General features: G+C 44.1%; 3 protein-coding genes across 5 annotated transcripts; all 3 read left to right on the top strand.

The window, feature by feature from the left end:
• Window positions 1-1,766: 1,766 nt before the first annotated feature.
• On the top strand, window positions 1,767-5,427 carry ddt (D-dopachrome tautomerase). The gene is made up of 3 exons (XM_018751314.2): window positions 1,767-1,954; window positions 4,427-4,602; window positions 4,861-5,427. The coding sequence occupies exons 1-3, from the start codon at window positions 1,847-1,849 to the stop codon at window positions 4,931-4,933; spliced, it is 357 nt and encodes a 118-aa protein (XP_018606830.1). The 5' UTR covers window positions 1,767-1,846; the 3' UTR covers window positions 4,934-5,427.
• A 3,017-nt stretch (window positions 5,428-8,444) lies between these two features.
• gstt1b (glutathione S-transferase theta 1b) lies at window positions 8,445-12,443 on the top strand. Its single transcript, XM_018750278.2, has 5 exons — window positions 8,445-8,697; window positions 9,666-9,753; window positions 10,378-10,528; window positions 10,849-11,025; window positions 11,129-12,443. Exons 1-5 carry the CDS (start codon window positions 8,586-8,588, stop codon window positions 11,324-11,326), a joined length of 726 nt encoding a protein of 241 aa, XP_018605794.1. The 5' UTR covers window positions 8,445-8,585; the 3' UTR covers window positions 11,327-12,443.
• A 2,043-nt stretch (window positions 12,444-14,486) lies between these two features.
• p2rx4a (purinergic receptor P2X, ligand-gated ion channel, 4a) lies at window positions 14,487-22,450 on the top strand. Of its 3 annotated transcripts, none has more exons than XM_018750372.2 (12): window positions 14,487-14,738; window positions 15,764-15,911; window positions 16,458-16,529; window positions 17,285-17,357; window positions 18,050-18,146; window positions 18,271-18,351; window positions 19,084-19,225; window positions 19,609-19,745; window positions 20,569-20,662; window positions 20,831-20,896; window positions 21,074-21,169; window positions 22,193-22,450. In XM_018750372.2, the coding sequence occupies exons 1-12, from the start codon at window positions 14,596-14,598 to the stop codon at window positions 22,211-22,213; spliced, it is 1,170 nt and encodes a 389-aa protein (XP_018605888.1). In that variant the 5' UTR covers window positions 14,487-14,595; the 3' UTR covers window positions 22,214-22,450. The 3 variants fall into 3 exon arrangements, with proteins under 3 accessions (XP_018605888.1, XP_018605877.2, XP_018605896.1); XM_018750361.2 differs by having other exon boundaries at window positions 15,764-15,938; XM_018750380.2 differs by lacking the exon at window positions 20,831-20,896.

Below are 22,450 nucleotides of genomic sequence, written 5' to 3'. Positions count from 1 at the left end.
CCCATACGGGGTCGCGGGGAACCAGAGCCTACCCGGCAACACAGGGCGTAAGGCCAGAGGGGGGAGGGGACACACCCAGGACGGGACGCCAGTCCGTCACAAGGCACCCCAAGCGGGACTCGAACCCCAGACTCACTGGAGAGCGGGACCCGGTCCAACCCACTGCACCACCGCACCCCCACTATATCTATTAATAATAATAGTTAAATCATTTTCTCCATCCAGGGAGTAGCTGGTAGTGTAGTGGTTATGCTTACTGTATTTGGATTCAAAGGATGCAGGTTTGATCTCCACTACTGGCTGTAGAGCAAGGTACTTACCTTAAAATTTCTCCAGTTTAAAAAAAAAAAAAAAAAAAAAAAACCAGCTATAGAAATGGGTAAATAATTGTAACTGTAATAATTGTCAGCTAAATGAATGAATGTAAATGTTCAGACCCTGGGCATCTTAGAGAACCTCTGGATGTTAAGTGGTTCTTAGCAAGCAGTCAACAATAATTACTGATTAATAAATGGCAATAAAATGTTAAGCTAGAAATTTTTAATATAACATTGTTATGGATTGAAGTACTTTTGATGGTGGTAATAATTTAATGTCACATGTCTGGGGCAGCGCAGTGGTTAGCCTCACAGCACCTTGGCTGTTTGGGCATAAGTTTGAGGCCCAACTTAGCGTATGTAGAATTTGCATGTTCTCTGTGTGGGTTTCCTCCAGGTGCTCTGGTTTCCTCCCACAGTCTAAAAACATGCAGTTCAGGTAAAGTGATTACACTAAATAGCCCTTAGTGTGTGAACAGGTGAGTGACTCTGTGTGTGGGGCTACCCTGCAATGGACTGGTGTCTCGTACAAGTTATAACCCCGCCCCCCCTCCGCCTTGCTCCCAGTAATCCCGAAATAGCCTGAGGTTCTTTTTGAAAATGAATCCATATCTGTAATATTTAATAAGAGTGGGACAGCTTATAGCATAGGGGCTAGAGCTACTGCCTTTGGACCCAAAGGTGACAAGTTCAAGGAACTTTACCCTAAATTGCTGGAGTAAAATTACCCAGCTGTACAAATGGGTAAAATAAGTGTAAGTTACTTCAGAGGAAAATGTCAGCTAGATGAATAAGTGTCATATAATTCATGTACTAAAATAATTATTACATCTATAAACGCTAATTTCCTACAGAGGTGATTTCAGGATCTACTGATCTTACTGTACATACTGAGAGTGAACCTGAGAGCACTATTGTAATGTGGACTGAACTGTTTTCACAAAGTGTGTCTAAAGATCTGGACTGTGATACTTTTATTCTAGGTACATCGCTGTTTTGAACAACAAAATGTAAAACTAAAGGTTTGTGATAAAGTGTTTTAGTTGCAGCAGTAACAAAGACCTGATTGCATTTCAGGGACATAATTTGCTACAGTAGAAGAAATCATCACAGAATCCAATATGGTTAAACAGGTGACATACATTAGAAATGTGTTTCTGTCATTTATGTTACAGTGCAATTTGGGTGGTCAAAGATGAAAGGCTAACTGCAGACGGACTAAGGGGGGAGTAAAAATCCGTTTTGAAAAACCCTCTCGAGTTTCTACCGGGAGGGGCGTGTCTGTTCTAGCCAATAGCAGAGGAGGTGCGAGAACAATTTCCGGTACGGTAACCTCCCGTTCTCAGAGCACTGACTCGGGATCAGATCGAGTGATTCACTGATAATTGTGAAGGCCTGGAGCCTAAAAGACAATAACTGATCCCAAATCATGCTGTTATCGGGAGCGCAATAGCGCTACGGATGCGTTACAGTCATCGTCACCGAAGGCCAGAGACTGGGAAGCAGGACGAGGAATTAGTTCGCGAAACATGCCGTTCATCGATTTGGAAAGTAATTTACCTGCTAGCAGATTCCCGGAGGAATTCCTAAAAAAGTTGTGCTCCGCAACAGCTGCTCTTCTGGGGAAACCCGAGGATGTAAGTGTACCGGAAAATCAAAATGCAACACCAGCAGCAGCAGCAGCTCCGCCGGGCCGATCTCATCTTCTAGCACAGGGACAGGGACCAAGAGAACCAGTGCGGGGGGGCCGGGGGCACATTTCTCAAAAAACATTTACATTTATTCATTTAGCAGACGCTTGTTTTGTCCAAAGCGACGTACATCTCAGCAGAAATACAATTTCGTGCATTACAAAGAGAGATTGGCTGCAGACATGATCATGATGATGTGACTCTTAAGTAAACCCTAAGTTTGTTACTCTCACCGGCGATGTTCATTGCTCGAGTAGGTCCATAGGACAGATGAATCCTTATAACCTCCTATCATATCATTTTTTTAATAATAAGATACACAAAATCACATAGGAATGGTAGCTGTGTGTAGGGTTATCATGAAGTACGCGGTGTATGAACATTTGATTTACACCGGGACATGAGCTGGAGAGATCTTGGGCCGAAATGGGTCCGGAAAAGGTGAGTTTTCAGACCCTTCTTGAATCATGCAGACAGAGTTTGGGGAAGGTCGTTTCAGCACAACGGAGCCAGAACCGAGAACCTCCGTGCTTTACCTTTCGTGCACGGGACCACCAAGCGAGCAGAAGTAGACGAGCGAAGGGGTCTAGCTGTGGTCTGGGGTGTAGCGGTTGATCGAGACCTGTATTAGGCTGTAGCCTATAATTTGGGGAAAAGTGATTGTGCCTTTAGTCTTTAAAACAACAAAGAAAAGAACCGATAAAAGTAATATTTATCTTTTCTTATTTTAAGTGGTAGTGCACCGCTGCTTAAGACGGGGAAAGTCTAAGTCGAACTTAATCTTAGTTCAGAGAGTCGGTAGATGATACTGTTGCTGTTATCTGGAGTTCACCTGCAAATTATTGCAGCAGAGAATACCCCAGTCCACATATTTCAAAATATGATTGTGTTCATACCATGAACAGAGACGTGATCTGTGGCTGAGTCGTGTCTCTCCTCCTGTTTGAAAAACGTGGAACTGTGATTCCGCGTCGCAACTCAAGCAGCGATTGACAGCGCTCTGATCCAATGGCGTCGAGCATTGTCAAATTTGCATGCAGCGAATAAAACAGCGACAGCAGTCTAATCCAATGGGGTTGGGCATTGTTGGATTGACAGTACTCTAGGCCCAATGGCGTTTGAGAGTCACCGGTTGGGTGGGAACAATCATATTTCAGGGGCGGTGCCACCCTTTAGACACGCCCCTGGTTATAACGCCCTTGAAGTTCAGTTTTAAAAGGATTTTGCATGACATTGTGGGATTAAGTTACTTTTTAATACAACCTGTGTCAAGCGAAAAATTCGTTTTACGTATTGGTTAAATTTACTTGCGTAACAATGTAACTTGTTTTTCTCAGTTCAGTTGATTCGGACAGGGTAAAATGTTGCAGTAAATGTTTAGCGTTCCAGAGGGTTTATTTGACCGCTGCAGGTACCGTCACCATCTTGGCGGCTCCCCGAGATACGAACACTCGAGTTACGAGCTTTTGCTTCTTCAGTCTTTTTACTTGACTTTTCCGGTTTTTTTTCCCTGAAATTTCGGCGTATTAAACCTGCGTTTCCACATTCAGTTGTTAGCTGGCGGTGAAATGTCTGTTCTGATTGGTAAAAGTGATTTTATATTTACGAACAAACCAAGTTACAACAGACCGCGAGTCGCAATCACGTTGCTGTTGTAAGGAGTCCGTGTTCTCGGTGTTACACGAGGCTTGTTTAGAAAACTGTTTCGTTTTCAGAATTTAAAATGATCCACAATAGCGCAGCTGTAGGCTGTTGTTTCACTGACATGTTTTCTCCAATTTTACCATTTCTTGCTATAAGACACTTAAAACTTGCAGGTGTGTTTTTAGCAGGATACAGTGTAAGTCATTTTTGAAAAAAGTGTCTGGTAAATGTAAATGCACAACTTTGATTGTCATGGGGGGCCCATTTGTAGCTCTAAATTGAAAGTAACAAGTATATTTTTACTGAGAAATGTTATTTTATGACTATGAAAGGTCTGTTACAATACAGTCTATGTGCTTTCTACAGCAACGAGATCTGTTGCCTCCTGCTATTACTGTTTGAATCCCTGCGTTTCCGAAATGTACATACATCATCTCGCATACATCTTTCAGTGTTTAAAAAAGAAAAAAAAGAAAAAAATCTGAAATGGTTAACCTTGGTATTTTGTTTCAGATAATATGGTTTTAGGTCCTGATTGATAATCATGTGTAGTAGAGACCAGGGAACCTTAGCGATGTCCAGTCCATATTATGTTTTACGTTATTTCTCATTTGGGGGGGGGGGGGGGGGGGTCTGTCCTGCTGTACATCATTTCACTATGTTTTGGACTTTATTGAATTAGCATCATACAGCAGGGACTCTATAGTACAGCAACAAGGAGGCAGAATATGGGGCATTTAGGGTGTTGACAGCTAATATTCTGGTTTCTAACAGAGGATGAACTTGTCGGTGAAGTCTGGCCTCGCGATGCTCATGGCCGGGTCTTCGGCGCCTTGCATGCTTCTCTCGGTGTCGGCCATCGGAGCGACGGACACGGCAGACAAGAACAAGGAGACCAGCGCGCACCTCTTCAGGCTCCTCACAGAGGAGCTGGGACTCGGCGAAGACAGGTTAGTGCTCTCTGCAGCTGTGCGCAAAAGTACCACGGGGTGGCCTTTGAAATTGGTCTCGAGTAGAGGGGGATAAACTTCTAAGTGTATGGTATGATTGGTGGTGAAATGGGACTTTTGTCTTGTGATCATTTAATTTCACTGTTAGATGTTTATTCACCTAACTGTATAGCTCACCAGAAGAATGACTGTCATACAAAGGAACTCATCTAAGAAAGATCTAACCTGGTATTCCCTGATTTTGACATTTCTCCATAGGATTGCTATCAAATTCTACCCTCTGGAGCCTTGGCAAGTGGGGAAGAAGGGGACGGTGATGACTTTCCTGTAGAGTGGAGGCCTTGGAACGCCGGATGTCCATAAAATCATGACATCTTCTAAATTGCTGTCATCAATCTGCTTTAAGATGTTGTTGAAGTAGACACTGTTTACCCCAGTGAAGAATTACATTTCACATTCGCAGCCTGCGTCCGGGAGCATTTGTGTAATAAAATGCTGTGGGCTTGTTAGACAGTACAGCTTTTTCATGGTTTTCATGGGATTTTCACAAATTGAGAAATTACATGGTTTAATTCCTTATATGCAGTACTTCAGAAGTTTAATGTTGAAAAATACATTCCGGATTTTATTAATTCACAGAAATGCTATTAATTTGTTCTGTTGTGCTTCTCTGCTATTATAATGTCACTTGTCTTTATCTGTAATTTAAGATTAACTAGGTGGTTTTCTAAACAGAAACTTGCAAATAAATATGTAATGACCAGTATCGCAGAGTCCTTACGCAGGTTCTGGTCGCACCCCATCACAATGAAGGCGAAACGTACGGGTGCTCCTCGACTTACAACGACATGTACTTATGACAGGGATCCTTTACACCTTATTGCGTTATTTGAGTCCCAACATTTGGTCGTATCCCTGACCGTGATGTTCACTGGTTCGGGACAACATCCAGCTTTTACAAAGAGCTGTAAACTGAGAGCATAAAGCTTGTATTTAGCTATCAACTTGAATGATCATTTTTGTGCACAGTTCAGTAATTAAAGTTAGTTTGGACAGACACATCTTGCAGTAAATAGAAAAGTAGATGTATAATTTAAGCACATTGAGTGAAGTGACCTGCATAACATTGACATACAGTGCTGTATTCATTTAGAAGCCATGAATAACTCATTTTAGATGACCCATACCTATATAATTATTCAGTGTCAAATATTACATAGTTTATAAAGTGGCTCTTCCAGTTACTTTTCCATGTTTTTCGGTGTTTTAACGTGTTACCTGTTTTATAAAGTAACAGTTCAGAGCAGAGCAAGTATGTCTTGTGTTTACGCACCAAGCCAACGAAGAGCGAAGGGCACAAAACAAAGGAGTGTGGGACTCACTTGATTCAACTATTTTCCGTGGTGTTGGCAGATCACATAAACGTATCTCCAGAGAGGAGATGTTGACTGCGACCTTGGAGGGCAAAGGGGAGGAACATGGAAAGCCAAAAATGATGAGAAGATTACATTTATTTATTTATTTAGCACATGCTAAATAAATCCACCATCACTTGGCAAAGCGTATGGCACCGTTACATTTACAACACATTTATTTATCAGATACTTTTCTCCAAAGAAACTTCCAGTGAACTCCATGTAGTGTTATCAGCCCACACACCTTATTCACTGTGGTGACTTACACTGCTAGATACACTACTTACACTGGCTCACTCATCCATACACTCACACACTAAATCACTATACAGAATAAATATATACTAAGATGAAAAATATTGCACTTGTTTATGAGACGTATCTGTCGACACTAAGGATTAAACAGGAATCTGTGGATTTTTTTCTTCAATTTTAAATTAGCTTTAAGAAAGTTGAGTAGCACGGGGCTGCAATTCTCCCTGTGTACATAAGGTTTTCTTCTGGGTGCTCTGGTTTCCTCCCACAGTTCAAATGCATGTTTCAGGTGAATTTTTGTAACTCTAAAGTGCCTCTAGCGTTTGTGAGAGAGAGAGTGATTGCTGATTGTCCAGGGTGTAACCTGCGTCTCTCCCTATGAGTCTGGGATAGGCTCCTAACCACTATGACCCTAAATTCACCTGCAATTATTGATAGTGGATGGAAGTCTTGTGCTTCACTTTTCATAACAATTCACCACAAACAACAAATACATCTCAAATTCAATATAAATATAGTGAAAAAAGCTACAAAGTGTTCACTCATTTATTATAGCTATATCACAGGCTTTTTAGCCAGTGAATAAATTGAAAAAATGGTTGCATTATTAAGATAAACGTGACTTTAGAGCCACAAACACAAGTTACGAATAGTCTTTCAGTTCAAATTAAGTCTGTAAGTTGAGGAGACACTTCATGTACACCTGAACCTCACCTAACAGGTTAATCATGTCCAAAAAACTCATTAGGTAGATTAGGTAAATTCAATTATCTTTTTTTTCTTATGGGAAAAAAATGGGATCCTAGATGGAAAATATGATTTTAAACTTATTTTTGCTATTTTTATCCTTTTCATTTTATCTTTCTCTTAATTTGCAGTGTTTTGTTGTGCCTTTTGCACTTTTTCAAACTTTTCATGAGACATTTTGTTAATTTGTCTCATGGATGTTTATAATATAAAGAAATAAAGTTAAGGAGATCACTGCCTATGTCTTTCACTCAAGCAAGCACTGCCTGGCATATCACAGATAGATTAAGGCTTTATTTACACTAACGGTCATTATTTTCAGGGTAACATTTATACAGGTTAATGGATTAGATTTTGCCATAAAATTGCAAAACTATAACTGCATCAAGGAGCAAAAAACTTTAGGGCTCCAGACACCACATCTGTATCTGCTCCAAAATGTCCTATAAAAGCACCAATGCCAAGGAAATATTTACTGTTTACATTATCATTGTCATCACCATGACAACCCAAAATCCTATTGGTGTCATTCCAGCAAAGTGCAGTGTAGTGCAGAGGTTATATAGTAGGGCTCTGGCTCCTTGAATTTAGGTCGAACCTACAGCCAATCGGACACATGTCTGGGGTAATATACACTGTACATGTAAATACAATGAGTGCATTACATCAACAGAAAATGTAATTGTATTTTCTTTGGTGAAAAGCAACTGCTAAGTGAATAAATGTAAACGATCACGAGACATTGTAGCGGATTTCTTTGATGAACTGGTAATTCCGGTATAGGCTCCGCACCACCGCGACCCCGACCAAGACAAGCGGTTGTCAGCAGCGAGCGAGTGAGATCGTCCAAGTGTTTCCTTGCGTGGAAAAAAGCTACACGAGACACGCGCGTGTCCGTGAAAAGGGCTTTTCACCAGTAGGTGTCTCCACGTTTCACAAATAACATCAAATATTTACCACATTTCAAACGTCCACAGGGCTAAAGTCCAAATCACTGTTGCACAGGCGTTAGGGTGGCATCTGGTAGCGTAGGGATTAGCGGTGCGACCCCAAGGTTGCAGGTTCGAATCCCACCTCCAGATGCAGTACCCTTGAGCAAAATTGCTCCAGTAAAGTCACCCCACTGTGTGCAAATAATTGTAAAGTACCGTAACATCATAAGTCGCTTTGGAAATAAAAGAGCGTCAGCTAAAAGAATAAATGGGGATTTAGATCAGATGAAGTTTTTAAAGCATTAATAGAAAGGCGAATTATTTTGTGTTTTTCTGTTTTTGGCGTTTTGTTGCGAGCTCCTGCATCATTTCAGGGTCACTTTCACTGCACTTGCGCGACGCTACAAAGTCGCTGCCCGTCGAAGGAGCCGATTCGTGTGGGTGTCGTAAAGGGGAGGCGTTTCGAGCGCCTCAAAAGAGCCCAACCCGTCGAGCGGGGGACCCAGTGCGTGGGACCGAGTGCAGGCGACCGCACGGAAGCCAGGGAACCGGGACGGTCAAGTGTTCTTGCCTACTTTTTAATTTTTTTTTTTAAACGGGGATAAAAAAGAACTTATTTTGTCCTGCGTTCAAAATGCCTCTCGAAATTTACTTGGATCTTTTTTCTCAACCGTGTCGCTCGGTGTACATTTTTGCTAAGAAAAACAACATTCCATTCGAATTTAAAAAGATTCGCCTTTTCGAAGGTATGTTTTATAATATGGTACGAGGGTGTTGTTGGTTCGTCCGTCCGTCACGTTCTGGTTTGTTCTCTCAAAGTTTAGTCGACGAGCTTCGTAAGAGGACGGTCACCGTGACCGTGGCGCGCGCGAAATCAGTGCAGTTTTTTTTTTTTCCCTCTCTCTGCTCTGCACACTAACTTTCTCAAACTCTTTTGCACTTGCGACTGAACCGCGAACGTTTCTACGTGTGACCGTGCAGATTAATCGACTAATGCTGTTGGTTTGTTTTCCAACAAAAAAAAAAAAAAGTAAGGAGTCGGCGCACGGCCGACGTGTCCAGTTCGTGACGAGCCGTCGCTCTCGCGGGGTGCAGCGCCCAGGCGCGGCTCGAGCGTCCGCCGCGAAATCGCTGCGTCATGCGAGCGAGCGAGCGCGCGCTGCCGCGCGCAACGCAGACGTGCGGCGCGCGCTCTGAGCACTCGTCGCCGCGGCTGCACGTGACGTGTTGTGGCGTTTTCTCGACGTCCTGAGGCGAACTTCGCTGCGACTTTTCACCAGTTATTTCAGAATCGATTTGGCAATAAGTGAAGTTTTGTGGTACCGAAGCACTTAATTGCTTCATGTTCTGTCAGTTTGTGACGGTTCGGTTCGGCTCATGACGACACTGATGATGGACACACACGTTCCGATCGATTCCCTCACACGACGTCGTCAACAACTCGGTCGCGTTTATTCCACCCAACTTACCAACTTCTTACTTGCCCTGTCCGTGTTTCAACTAACCTAAAAAAAAACTACGGTGAACTAAGGTAAACCTGAGTGACACCTGAAACAGACGAATCTGCCCTAACTAACTGTTAGAAATAATTAATGAACATGTAAATATTGAAAAAAATCTCTTGCAAATGAATCACAAACACAGATTGGGGTTGTGCACCAAAGCTGCCACTGAAAGAACATTTCAAGACTCACCTTGTTCACGCCCCATCCAGGAGAGCAGTACCAAGAAGAGTTTGGGAAGATCAATGTTCTGAGGAAAGTCCCGGCCATCAAAGACGGAGACTTTACTTTGGCGGAAAGGTGAGAACGTCCTAGAAATCATTCGGCCATGCCTGCAAAAGTTAGAAGATGTTTTTGAATCTCTGTCTGAGCACACTTTTGTCACAAATACAAAGTGGTTGGTTGATTTTTTTTAAAGTTCAAGTGGGCGGCACAATGAGTAGCGCTGCTGTCTCACAGCGCCTGGGTGGTGCGAGAGGATGTGGGTTCGATCCCCGCTCAGTCTGTGTGGAGTTTGCACGTTTTCTCTGGGTGCTCTGGTTTCCTCCCACACTCCAAAGACATGCTGTTCAGCTTCACTCATAGTGAGAGAGTGTGTTCTACTGACATATGGATGAGTGACCCAGTGTAAGTCACTGTGGTGAAGAAGGTGTGTGGGCTGATAACTACATAGAGTTCATTGGAAGTCACTTTGGAGAAAAGTGTTTCCTAAATAAATGTGAGTTTTACCATAATGATTTTAATGGACATCCCACCCAGAATTCAGACAGTTTTAATGGGTCCACCTTTTTTTTTCTTTTTTTTTTTTTTTTAGCTCCACAGAATACTGTTTCTAATTTCTTTTTTTTTCCTGACCTGCCGCACCTGAACAGTTGTTATGCCTTTTGTTTGCCTTCGTTGTGAGTATTTCTGTGTGCCCTACAGTGTTGCTATCATGATATATCTGGCGGACAAATATGGGACCCCGGACCACTGGTACCCTGCTGATCTGCAGACACGAGCCCGCGTGGTGGAGTACCTTTCCTGGCAGCACAGCGCCATCCGCATCCATGGCTCCAAGATCTTTTGGCTGAAGGTAACCTACAATGATACATGAAGAGCAGCGGGTGACACAGAATATAGTCCCCTCATTGCAGCACAAAGGTCCTGGGTTTGAATCCCTCTGTAGAATGCTTGAGAAGGGTTCTGATTAGTATGACAAAGTTAATGTGTATACGAAGACAGTACAGAAATACATCAAACACTAGTATTCTGTTTATGCAATTTTGAAGTTGTCCTAAAATATACAATTACCGCCAACTTTATTTGTAAACTTTTTTTTTTTTTTTTTAAATGCAGTATGTAAAGGAAAAAAAGACAATTTGGTGGTGTAATAACTGTGCCTGTGTGTTTCAGTTAATGATTCCCAAGATTCTTGGAACGGATGTTCCCAAGGAGAAGATGGATTCTGCACTGGAGGACCTTGATGGTTCACTACGGCTGTTTGAAGAAAAGTTCCTCCAGGACAAACCTTTCATTGCTGGACAGAAGATCTCATTGGCTGACCTGGTGGCCATTGTGGAAATCATGCAGGTAGAGAAGCATTAACATAACTCCATATTTGTGTGAACTTTTATTGAGTCTACGTTTGGTATGGCATTGTTAGTTTTGACACTGTCGTCTTCCCGTGTCGCAGCCTGTGGGAGCTGGCTTGGATGTATTCAAGGACAGACCAAAACTGAGTGCCTGGCGAGACCGCGTCCGGGCAGAGATCGGCAACGACTTGTTTGACGAAGCCCACCAAAACATACTTGGTGCACAGGACATGGCCAAGTGTATTGACTCAAGCAAACTGGAAATTTTCAAACCCAGGATCCTTAAACTTTTCCTTTGAACCTTGTCCTATATCATCATATTCTGTAGTCTGAATCCATACTCAGAAGCCACACTCTTGACTCTTGTATTAACAAAGGGCTGAGATGCCTTTACAGTACTGTGTGGCTCATCTATAAAGACCTGCGTCGATAGTCTCAACAAATAAAATGCATTTAACAAGACTTGGTTTAATGTTAATTTCACAAGAACATTTTCATATACAGTAATAATGTGATGGCGTAAGATGTTTGTTACATCATCAGGAGGATATGTAGGTTTACTTAGCTTACTTGGAATGTCTTCACCCTCCATTTAAATTCAAAATCTAACATACCATCCTTGATTTTATTATGTTAAGTGTTTTTACATTGTAATTTGTGCTGAAAATGGAGTGACTCAGTCTGCTGATCCTCTATCCTTAACCGCTTGTCCAAGTCAGGGTTGTGGAGGTCCGAAGCCAGAAGTAAAGGGTGCAAGGCTAAGTAGGGTCCACCCTGGACTTCACTTTATTACAAAGGAAATGTGTAGTTAAACTAATTTTGTTACCGTTTACTAAGGTCCACAGAGGGGAGCAATGAGGGAGACTGCTATTTTTTTCACTCCACCTTTGACCGACATATCAGATCTGGCAAAAATAGCCTCTATTCACATTGATTTATTTTAGTCTGATGTTTGCGCAAAGCTGACGTGGCCTGCTCTCACGGGAGAGGAGAGGAATTTTCAGCACTACTATGCAATCACCTCAGTTTGCTTTGTAAACTGAAGTCCAGCTTTGGAATCTGCAAAAATGTTCCTACCTTTTAAAATATGACAAACATCTGTACAACTAAAATAAGGTACGTGGACTCAACTAGATGGAATGTCATATACTAAACTTATTGTAATTGATAAAACTGTAAGTATGAACCAAAAGTACATAAAGGAGTCTCTCGGGGAAAAGCAGGCACAGGTGACCTATGAACCCAAATTGCACAGTGCCATTAAGCACTGTCAAAATTATAGTTTTCCTCATAATTTTACTCACATTTGCCATAGTAAAATGTATCTTTAGTACTGAATTTCCTCAATTTGTCAGCTTTGTGTGTAAAAAAAAAAAAAAAAAACCATTAAATATCGCACAGCCTTACATGTTCTGGAATTGTTGGCATGTTTTTTGTACCGTGGTGCATTATCACAGATGATGGGTATTTCAGATCTTTCACCCTCAGACGTCCTCACCCAATTAATCCATGCTGGTGATACGTTGGACCCGCAGCTCACCTGTCCTGTTCTACAACCATCTAGACGCCATCTATGCATCTAAGATAAAAAATCTTTTTAGCCTTCTTCCTTCGATTGGTTGGTGTCTGGCTGGAAAGTCAAGTTTGCACCATTCTGGGCAAACATGTTCAATAAGCTATTATAAATGAAACTGTTGTGAGATTCTGAGAATCCTTATTTTTTAAATTCCAGCTACATAAATGCAAACTTAAAATGAGTGAAAATTGAAGTTGACCCCAGAAAGTTCTCTTCAATTTCTATTGCTGACCAATTCATTCCATGAGCATATACAGTGTTTCTCTTCCGCGCACCACTTTCAACGTCCCCACTTTTGTTTCCATGGTAACGGTGCTACTCTCACTGTCCCTGTTAGAATCCCCACCCAGATGAACACCGGACAAGAGCTGCGAACATCTGATCTGAAGTAAGGCAGAGGTTCTGAACATACTTGCTCACTGTTTCTTCTATTTCCTGCCATTCAGTTGTGTTACTGTGAAGAATTTAATTGTTTCACTGAGCTTCTGACCGAATGAATCCATCCACCCAATTTCAATACTCTGATCCATGTCCTGACCAATGTCAGGACATTGATCAGGGTTGCAGTGCCCCGGAGCCTATCTCGGAAGCATTAGGCGCAAGGCTGAGCAGAGGGTACTTCATGGACAGCAGTCCATCGCAGGGTAGTGACACACTCCCTCACCAATTGGCACACTCCAGGCAATTTAGTGTCACCAATCCATAGTCTGTGTACTGTGAGAAAACCAGAGCACCCAGAACAAACCCAATAAACTCCACACAGACTGACCCATGTGCTGTGAGGCTCCACTGTGCTGCCCTGCTTGAATAATATAACAAAGATATTAATGAACCAAACAGAACAGCTCTAGATCAGTATATGTTAGACCAAATTTGAGATATTTGTCCATTTCCTGGACAGAATGGTAAGATTTTAAATTCTTTTTGAAATGAATCACAGGTGTACACTCACTGTAGTGCAGTCTTCCAGAAGCCAAAGCTACTCGAGGGCGCCCCTAGAGGTAGACGCGAGCAACTGCACTATAAACAGTTGCCAGTAGGTAGTTAGGTAAGGTAAATTGGTGTAAAAGTGTTGTAGGAGCGAGGGGTGGTGGTGTTACGTGACGGCAAAAGAGCAAAGTTCCGACTGTAGACTCTTTCCATCGTATGTGTTAAAAGACTGTTGTTATGGAAACCCGCGTGTGTCATTGTCTACTCTGTGTGTGTGTAGTTTATGTACTGCACTGATTTATTGTATGGGGATCCGACACCAGAGGGGCACAGTGGGTTGGACCGGGTGCTGCTCTCTGGTGGGTCTGGGGTTCGAATCCCGCTTGGGGGTGCCTTGTGGCGGACTGGCGTCCCGTCCTGGGTGTGTCCCCCTCTCCACTTCCCCCTCCAGCCCTTTGCCCTGAGTTGCAGGGTTAGGCTCCGGCTCCCCGTGACCCCGTACGGGACGAGCGGTTCAGAAAGTGTGTGTGGATCCGACACGACTGTGGGAACCTTACCGTGCTTCGTGCTCACGCGCTGCGGTTGTATGACAGGAAACATGATGAAACCCGAGACCCCTGAGAAGCAGGACTGATAAACCGCACGCGGTGTGTAACGATCAATAGGCGGGAAACGTTCTGATCAGTACAGGAACTCTCGATACACACGTGCGAACGGGTACAGAAATAGCAGAGGGTTCATTTATTAACTTTATTTATTTTTATAACTGTATCGGGGCACTTTATTATTGTTTCCATTTCAGGACAAACCAAAATGTTTCAGTTTCACCACACCCGGTTTATTGATTAAGAGCTCGTGGAACAAGCGCTCACGAAACGGAACTGCGGACGCGCGCACACACACACACACACACACACACACACTCCGCGCAGGAGTGCGCTCCTCCCCGACACGTTAAAGTGCGGCGAACCCGTGACCGGTAGCGCCGCTCCACTCAGTGCCCGCGCGCCTACTACCTCACCTGCGCGCACGCGGCTCTCCCGCGCGCGCACCCCCCCACACATGGCGCGACTGGGCGGTTGTTGGGCTTTTCTGTGTCGGTGTTTCTTCCAGTACGAGACTCCGAAAATCCTGCTGATCCGGAGCAAGAAAGTGGGGGCCCTCAATCGTTTGGTCCAGGCTCTTATCCTTGCGTACGTGATCGGGTGAGTTTACCGCGCCGCGGGAAGCAGGACGGGGTAAAACACGGTAATATCGCCGCTCTGTCAACAGTGCCGTGTCATCATTCCGTTCCTTTCGTTCCACATGTCGGTATTCAGCACCGAGGGTGTTTGTTTCTGTTTCATTGTAAATGGTTTTTTTTTTTTTTTTTTTTGAAAGTCTTTGACCATAATTGCTTTGCTGTTTCCATAATTAGCCACAATATAATCATGACTAGTTTCTCTTCACTCTTGTACTTTTACATTATTAAGTGAGGTGACGCTTCCCTCCAACGTGATTTAGTATTACACACAATTAATAATTACTTACTTATACATACAGCTGGGTAATTTTACTGGAGCAATTTAGGGTAAGTACCCTGCTCAAGGGTACTACAGCTGGAGGTGGGATTCAAACCTGCGACCTTTGGGGTCCAAAGGCAGCAGCTGAAACTGTTTATTATTCATAGTAAAAATACACACACACACACATTTTCAGAACCGCTTGTCCCTTACGGGGTCACGGGGAACCGGAGCCTACCTGGCAACACAGGGCGTAAGGCCAGAGGGGGAAGGGGACACACCCAGGACGGGACGCCAGTCCGCCGCAAGGCACCCCAAGCGGGACTTGAACCCCAGACTCACCGGAGAGCAGAACTGCGGTCCAACCCACTGCGCCACCGCACCCCTCCATAGTAAAAATATTTAATACATTTTACATGAGATTTTTTTTTATTTTTTATTTAAAGGACTTTTTTGAGTATTTGAAATGACTCCTCTAAATCTGCATTTATGACAAAAGCACAACATTGGTGTTCAGTGTGCAGTGTGTGTGTGTGTGTGTGTGTGTGTGTTTTGTTTTGTTTTGCTGTCCCAGTGGATCAGTGGCTGGAAGTGAAGCGGAAGCTCTCGCAAGTTGCTGAGTTGCCATCGGATGCTGGGAAACAGGTGGTCGTAGGTTTTAAAGCAGTGACCATGCGTTTCCCCCTCCCCCGCACACTTACTTACTGCCTGCCTACCCACCCTCTCAGGTACGTGTGCGTGCTGAAGAAGGGCTACCAGGACACTGACTCGGTCCTCAGCTCCGTGACCACCAAGGTGAAAGGCGTTGCGCTGACCAACTCCAGCCAGCTGGGTCTGCGCGTCTGGGATGTGGCCGACTACGTCATCCCTCCTCAGGTACTGAAAGAGCCTGAGAAGGACGAGGTACAGCCGAGGTCCACGTTTTAGCAGCCAGGGATCATCACGTGGGGTGCTCTGGAGTGCACGCTGGTGCGGCCATCGGTCCAATACTAGTCCTGGACCACGAGGTGTGATGTCATACGGGTGATGACCGCACCCGCCGACAGAGTCGCAATCCATGTTACCTATTTATGGCAATATCGCGGAAATTAGCACATCGGATTTCAGATGGGAATAAAACCAAGAATGTGTTGTTAAACTGCGTGCATGGATTGTGACATCTTTCCCTCAGACGCACATCGGGCTGACCGTTGCGGTCCTTTCCGGAAAAGGTGAGCGTACTGTTCACGTGCGGTCTCCTTTTCACACGTTGGGAGGTGACCACGCATGCAGATTGTCACGTGTTCTCCGTCCTGTTAGTGGAGTTCGTAAAGCACTTGGACCGTAGAGGGAGAAGACGTGACCGTACGCCACTGTTTTGCACGTGCGGTCAGGTCGTGACGATGAGATGACTTTTACAAGGCGTTTGGTGTTTCTTCACAGGAGGAAAGTTCATTTTTTGTGATGACCAACCTGATCGTCACCATGAACCAGACGCAGACCCGCTGCCCAGAGGTAGGTGTCCCAGAGAGGGCAGCCTCTCCATGCTCTCTTGGCGCGGTAAACGGGTACCGTAGTACCTAAAGGCCAGTTATGCGGGTCCTGGAGGAGCCGTGCTGTTGAAACTTCAAGTACTTTGGGAAAAGCTGTCCAGAGCTTTATGGAAACTGTATCGTCCCACTGCACTGGGCCAAAATCAATGCACTAACCGTAATAACGTGACCGTTAATGTCATACTCGCGGTCGTGTTACTTTAATGAAGTGGGGAGACGATACCCCAAGGCATTAATTCAACACTATCGCAGTGTAGCCATTCTTTGCACAAAAGCTTCATTTCTGAGAGCTTATATGTTGCAGGTATATTAGTTGTGTGTTTTATTTATTTATTTATTTGACTCTAAATAACAGACAGTGATGGGGTCACAGAATTAAGTCATGACAAAGTGTACGACGACAGCACAGGAGGTATTACTGTGGTGTAGAGTGTCACTTGTGGTCATTTCTAAGCTTAACGTTCACGTGTTAAGATGTCGAGTAGCAAGCAGTGTAGCGGAACTCGCCCGAAGGACCCAGGTTCGAATCCCAGCACTTGCTGTAGCCCCCATGAACAAGGTACTTCTCCTGAGTTAATATGGTAAAACCATCCAACTGGACAAATGGACAAGTACTTTTTCATCTTCAGATTGTAATTAATTTTGGTGAAAAGGATCACCTGAAGTTTTTAGGAATTATTATTAATAATAGTTTTTACTGGTGTTTACCCTCTTTAGCTGCCAAGTTCTTCAACTAACTGCTCCTCGGACAAGGACTGCTCTGCGGGGTTCGTCGACGTGCGTGGGAACGGTAATCTCTTAGGTGTACCCTGTTTTTTGCCATGTGGATGCCCCGTTATAACATTTAATTATTTGCTGCTTTTCTATAAAGAAAATTCCAACGAACTCTATGTAGTGTTATGAGCCCACACACCTTATTCACCGCGGTGACTTACACTGCTAGATACAGTACTTGCACTCATCCATACATCAGTGGAACACTCTCTCTCTGTCACTCTCACACTATGGGTGAACCTGAACAGCATGTCTTTGGAGTGTGGGAGGAAACCAGAGCACCCGGAGGAAACCCACACAGACACGGGGGAGAACATGCAAACTCCACACAGACTGAGCGGGGATCGAACCCATGTCCTCTCTCACCACCCAGAGACTGTGAGACAGCAGTGCTACTTGCTGTGCTGCCCTCTTATAATGATTGATTTAATTTTTACATTATATGTCATATGAGACTCTGCACACTCCACTATGACAGTGTACGTTGAGCACATGACCATCAGGTGATGACCTGCTGAGTTTGTGTTGCTGTTACTTGGGAACCTGCAGATCAGATGCTATGGTGGGAGAAGTGTCCTGAGGGGCTGATGTTCCTGATGGATCTCTCTCTCTCTCTCTCTCTCTCTCTCTCTCTCTCTCTCTCTCTCTCTCTCTCTCTCTCTCTCTCTCTCTCTCTCTCTCTCTCTCTCTCTCTCTATTGCGCACCAGGTGTGCAGACAGGTAAATGTGTGAATTTCTCCGACTCGGCCCGAACGTGTGAGGTCTTTGCATGGTGTCCAGTAGAGACAGACTCGGAACCACCAAAGTAAGTTTTCCACCGTTGTGCCGATTTGCCACCAAGTTTGGTCACTGTTCGGAATACATTGTGCCCACCTTTATAAGGAAATAAAGTTATTAAAGTGTACAGTAAAGTAATATTCTCATTGCAGTCCAGCAGTGCTGGCGAACGCTGAGAACTTCACAGTGCTCATAAAAAACAGCATCCAATACCCCAAGTTCAGCTTTGGCAGGTGGGTCCATGGTGCTGCTCTTTGCACTTTTACCGTGATTCACACCCAGGCTGTGGTATTGGGTGCAGTCCTTAGTACAAAGCAGAAGACCTACCGAGCACTCTTGAAGTTGCACACACCGCAGTAGAACCTCGCTATGTATGCGGGCAGCAGACCCAGGAAGGATGGGCCCCCGTTGTCTTTGGGCCTCCAAGGTTTTCACTCCCATAGCTTTGTTTCTTCTCCCTCCCTCCATTCTTGCTTCATCTCCATTTTTTTTTTTTTTTTTTTTTTTAGTCACTTCATATCATTTGGGCAGCAGGTGGCGTAGTGGTTGCTGTTGTCACCTTTGGAGCCAAAGGTCACAGGTTTGATCCCCCACCTCCAGTTGTAGTGCCCTTGAGCAAGGTACTTACCCTAAATTGCTCCAGTAAAAATTACACGGCTCTATAAATGGGTAAATAATTGTTGGTAGATTGACATTGTAAGTTGCTTTGGAGAAAAGTCTCGTGAATAAATTTCTTTATCATTTTTTTGAGAAGAAAGGTCTTATTAGGTGAGTGGGTCCACATTCTGAGTGAAACGGTTCATAAGGAAGCTGTGGGTTCGTACGGTTCTCCGCGGCGTGGCCAGAGGGTTTAGGGATTGCGTGTGTGTTTATGTATTTTCGTGAAGAAACGTGAAAGGAACTCTTCCTACTTCTCCTTTACAGTGCAGGGAATAAACGTGTTTGCCTCCTCTGTTCGCGTGCAGACGGAACATCCTGCCCGATGTGAACACCTCCTACCTGAGAAACTGCATATTTGACCGTAAAAGGGACCCGCACTGCCCCATCTTCAGGCTCGGGGACATCGTCTCGGAGGCCAACGAGGACTTCCAGAGCATGGCAGTGCATGTCAGTTCTCGACACTCGGACCCGTACCTCGAGTGGGAGATTCACTGCCTTCCTTGCAGCCTGAGGGTTGTGGGTTCGGATCCCACCCTGGCACTGTCTGCAGAATTTGCATGTTCTTTCTAGGTTCTGGCATGTTTATTCTGGGTGTCCCCATTCCAAAGAAATGCTGTACTTTAATGTGAGTGAGTAAGTAAAGGAAAGAACCAGAAAAAAAGCATAAATGTATAACTGGGGCAAAATTCTCATAGGTGAATTAAAAGCCATACTTATCGGGGTGTCCATCTCTCTCTCTCTCTCTCTCTCTCTCTCTCTCTCTCTCTCTCTCTCTCTCTCTCTCTCTCTCTCTCATTCATTCATTCACTAGTTCTGCTCTCTGTGTCCAGGGTGGGGTGATGGGAATCCACATCAGATGGGACTGCGACCTGGACATGCCAGAGAGCTGGTGCGTTCCCAAATATACCTTCCGGCGCTTGGACAACAAGGACCCCGACAACAACGTAGCCCCCGGGTACAACTTCAGGTGGGATGGCTGAGTATGTAAGACGGTGCAATGGGTGAAATTCTTAGTCGGGTGCAGAGCGATGGGCTTCTTTTGGATTAAACGGTAAATAAGCCTCACGCCATTTAACGGGATCACCTGCTCGTCGGCTGGGCGCTCATGCAACGGCTCGCACACTACTGACACTTCTCCCTGTTAAAAGTAAAACTGGGCTGAACATTATCCAGAAACCAAAATGCATCCCTGCATTTGAGTGATTCATCAGGAAGAAACTGATGAATAAAACACCCCCCCCCCCCAGTACGCATTCAGTGTCGGTTCTGAATTTTTTAATTCCCATTTTCAAAACCTCTCGAAATTGGCGTTGTGTTGATGTTCGGCTTATTGGAGCGGGACGGTGTCCTTAACCCTCCCGCCAGGAGTGCGACTAGGGCACACGAGCCGACCGACACACACCTTTGCCCACCTTTGTTAATATTAGTGGCGGGAGTGTCATGTGCACGGGGTCACACTTGGAACCATCCACGTACCTTTGCCTTGTGACTCCGTCTACAAAATTGTAGAGGCAAAGTGCACAGCCAGGAATTCACGAGGGAAAGTGAAGAGGGTGGGTGGCTACTACATTTTTACTTCTGTTTTCTGTGGCTTAATAACAGAACAAAAACTTCAGGTGGATTTAATATGGGAAGTTTTTTTTTTTTTTGGGACACTTTTTTTTAAAAAAAAAAAAAACTTTAATTCACTTATAACTTGATATTTTGGCCTTTAAAGCTGTTCACATAAATTTGAACGGATGTGTTGATCAGAGTACTTAACAATAATAGTTATTCCCATTCCTCGACAGGTTTGCTAAATATTACAAAGTGGCCGATAACGTGGAAACCAGAACTCTGATCAAGGGCTTCGGCATCCGCTTTGATGTCATGGTTTTCGGCAAGGTGGGTCTTAACGCAGGTAGCCTGTAGGATGTGCGTGAAGTCGAGCTGTGGCACCAACGGCCGATGCCCTTAACGCTCGACTGATGTCGCATCCCGGTGTATGATTGATGGCACCGCACTTTTCGCTCCACCTTGTTTACCAGTAAAACTGACGTGTCTTTGCTCCAGGCTGGTAAATTCAGCGTTGTGCCAACGCTGCTGAACATCGGGGCAGGACTGGCACTCCTCGGCCTGGTAGGTGCAATCGCGTGCGGCGACAGCAATGCATCATCCGTTAACGTTGAGGCTGCGTTCAGTTTAACGGTTAACAGCTGGCACCGGGTCCTGTGTGACGTTGCGTGTTACGTGTGACGTTGGCACGATGGGTGTCGGACACCCCGCAGGTGACGCCACCCTTTCGCTTCTTTCAAGGTCAATGTTGTATGTGACTGGGTTGTGCTGACGTTCATGAAGAAGTCCAACCTGTACAAAGAACAGAAATATTCCTACGTGGACGACTATGCGCTGGTGAGTACTTCTCACCAATTCCACTTATTCCTTTAGCTGACTCAAAATACCATTACTGCTCCTGCAAAAAGCTCAGGTCCTGGATGGAAAATGTGTTGCCTGAAATTAAAATGCTAAAATTAAGTATTTCTCATGCATTGCAATAACGCCAAAATATTTTATATTTGTAACAATTTACAGCTTTTGATATTTCCATTCATTAGTATACAGCTATTCATATTAAAGTTCTTTCATTTAAATAAACTATAAACACGTAACTATTAATTATGGAAGGATTAAAAGCCCCCAGGTTCCATTCCTACCTCCTGCATGGTACTTACCCTGAATTACTCCAGTAAAAACAGCTACGGTATATAAATGTGTAAATCATTGTAAGTAGCAATATTCTGCAAGTTGCTTTGAAAAGAAGTGTCATTTTAGCAAATTAACAATAATATTCATACAGAATCTACCATTTTAATTGGTAGATTTAGATGGATTGATACATTTTATTAATCCCAGGGACATTGCTTACATGAATAAGTAAATACCTAAATGTGCATTTTAATATATACCTAAATGAGGACAAAGCTTTCTAGTCTTCTGTATTTGGGGCAATAAAGATACAGGGAAAGTAGCTAAAATATATAACATGAACTTTTTTTTTAATACTTTGAATAAGTATTTGTATATGTTCTGTATCATGGAGAAATTTAAGAATTTTAGACAAAATATTTTTTAAAGTCATTTAGAAGCTTTTGGTGCTCATTTTCAATGCGTTAATAAATGTATACTAAAATAACTATATTGCTATAAATTGTCATTTCCATGCTGTTTAACCAAATCTCTGTCGTGGGACAGTTCCCCCCCACCGCAGTCGGCGCTCCATCACTCCGACATTAAGTGGGCAGTGACTGTACCGGTTGCGGTTCCCTCTCGATCAAACACCCCACCCACCCGAGTTTCATTTCCCCCATAACAAGCCACACGGTTCTGGGTCTCGACGAAAGCGTCTTAAGCGGATTTTGTTGCCTGTCGTTGAAGGTTTCGGAAGAAATGCCGTAACCGAATTCTGCGGGAACCATCTGCGTGGCCGATGATGGAGGACAAGTTCGGCAGCGATCGAGGACCCAATACTCATATTCCATCCATTCTTGCAGCACAGGGGCTACTCCATCTACAGTGCATTTCCCCTTTCTAGATGTACTTTAACGGTCACCCGCTGTTCGACTGACTCGTTGTGTGGTCATTCCCAGCCACGCTTCACATTACTCTAGAAGTAAACATTTTAAATAAACAGTG

The sequence above is a fragment of the Scleropages formosus genome, chromosome 6 (genome assembly GCF_900964775.1).
Source record: "Scleropages formosus chromosome 6, fSclFor1.1, whole genome shotgun sequence".
Lineage (NCBI taxonomy): Eukaryota > Metazoa > Chordata > Actinopteri > Osteoglossiformes > Osteoglossidae > Scleropages > Scleropages formosus.
Note: the sequence above shows the minus strand (reverse complement) of the source record. Positions and strands in the feature narration are given on the sequence as shown.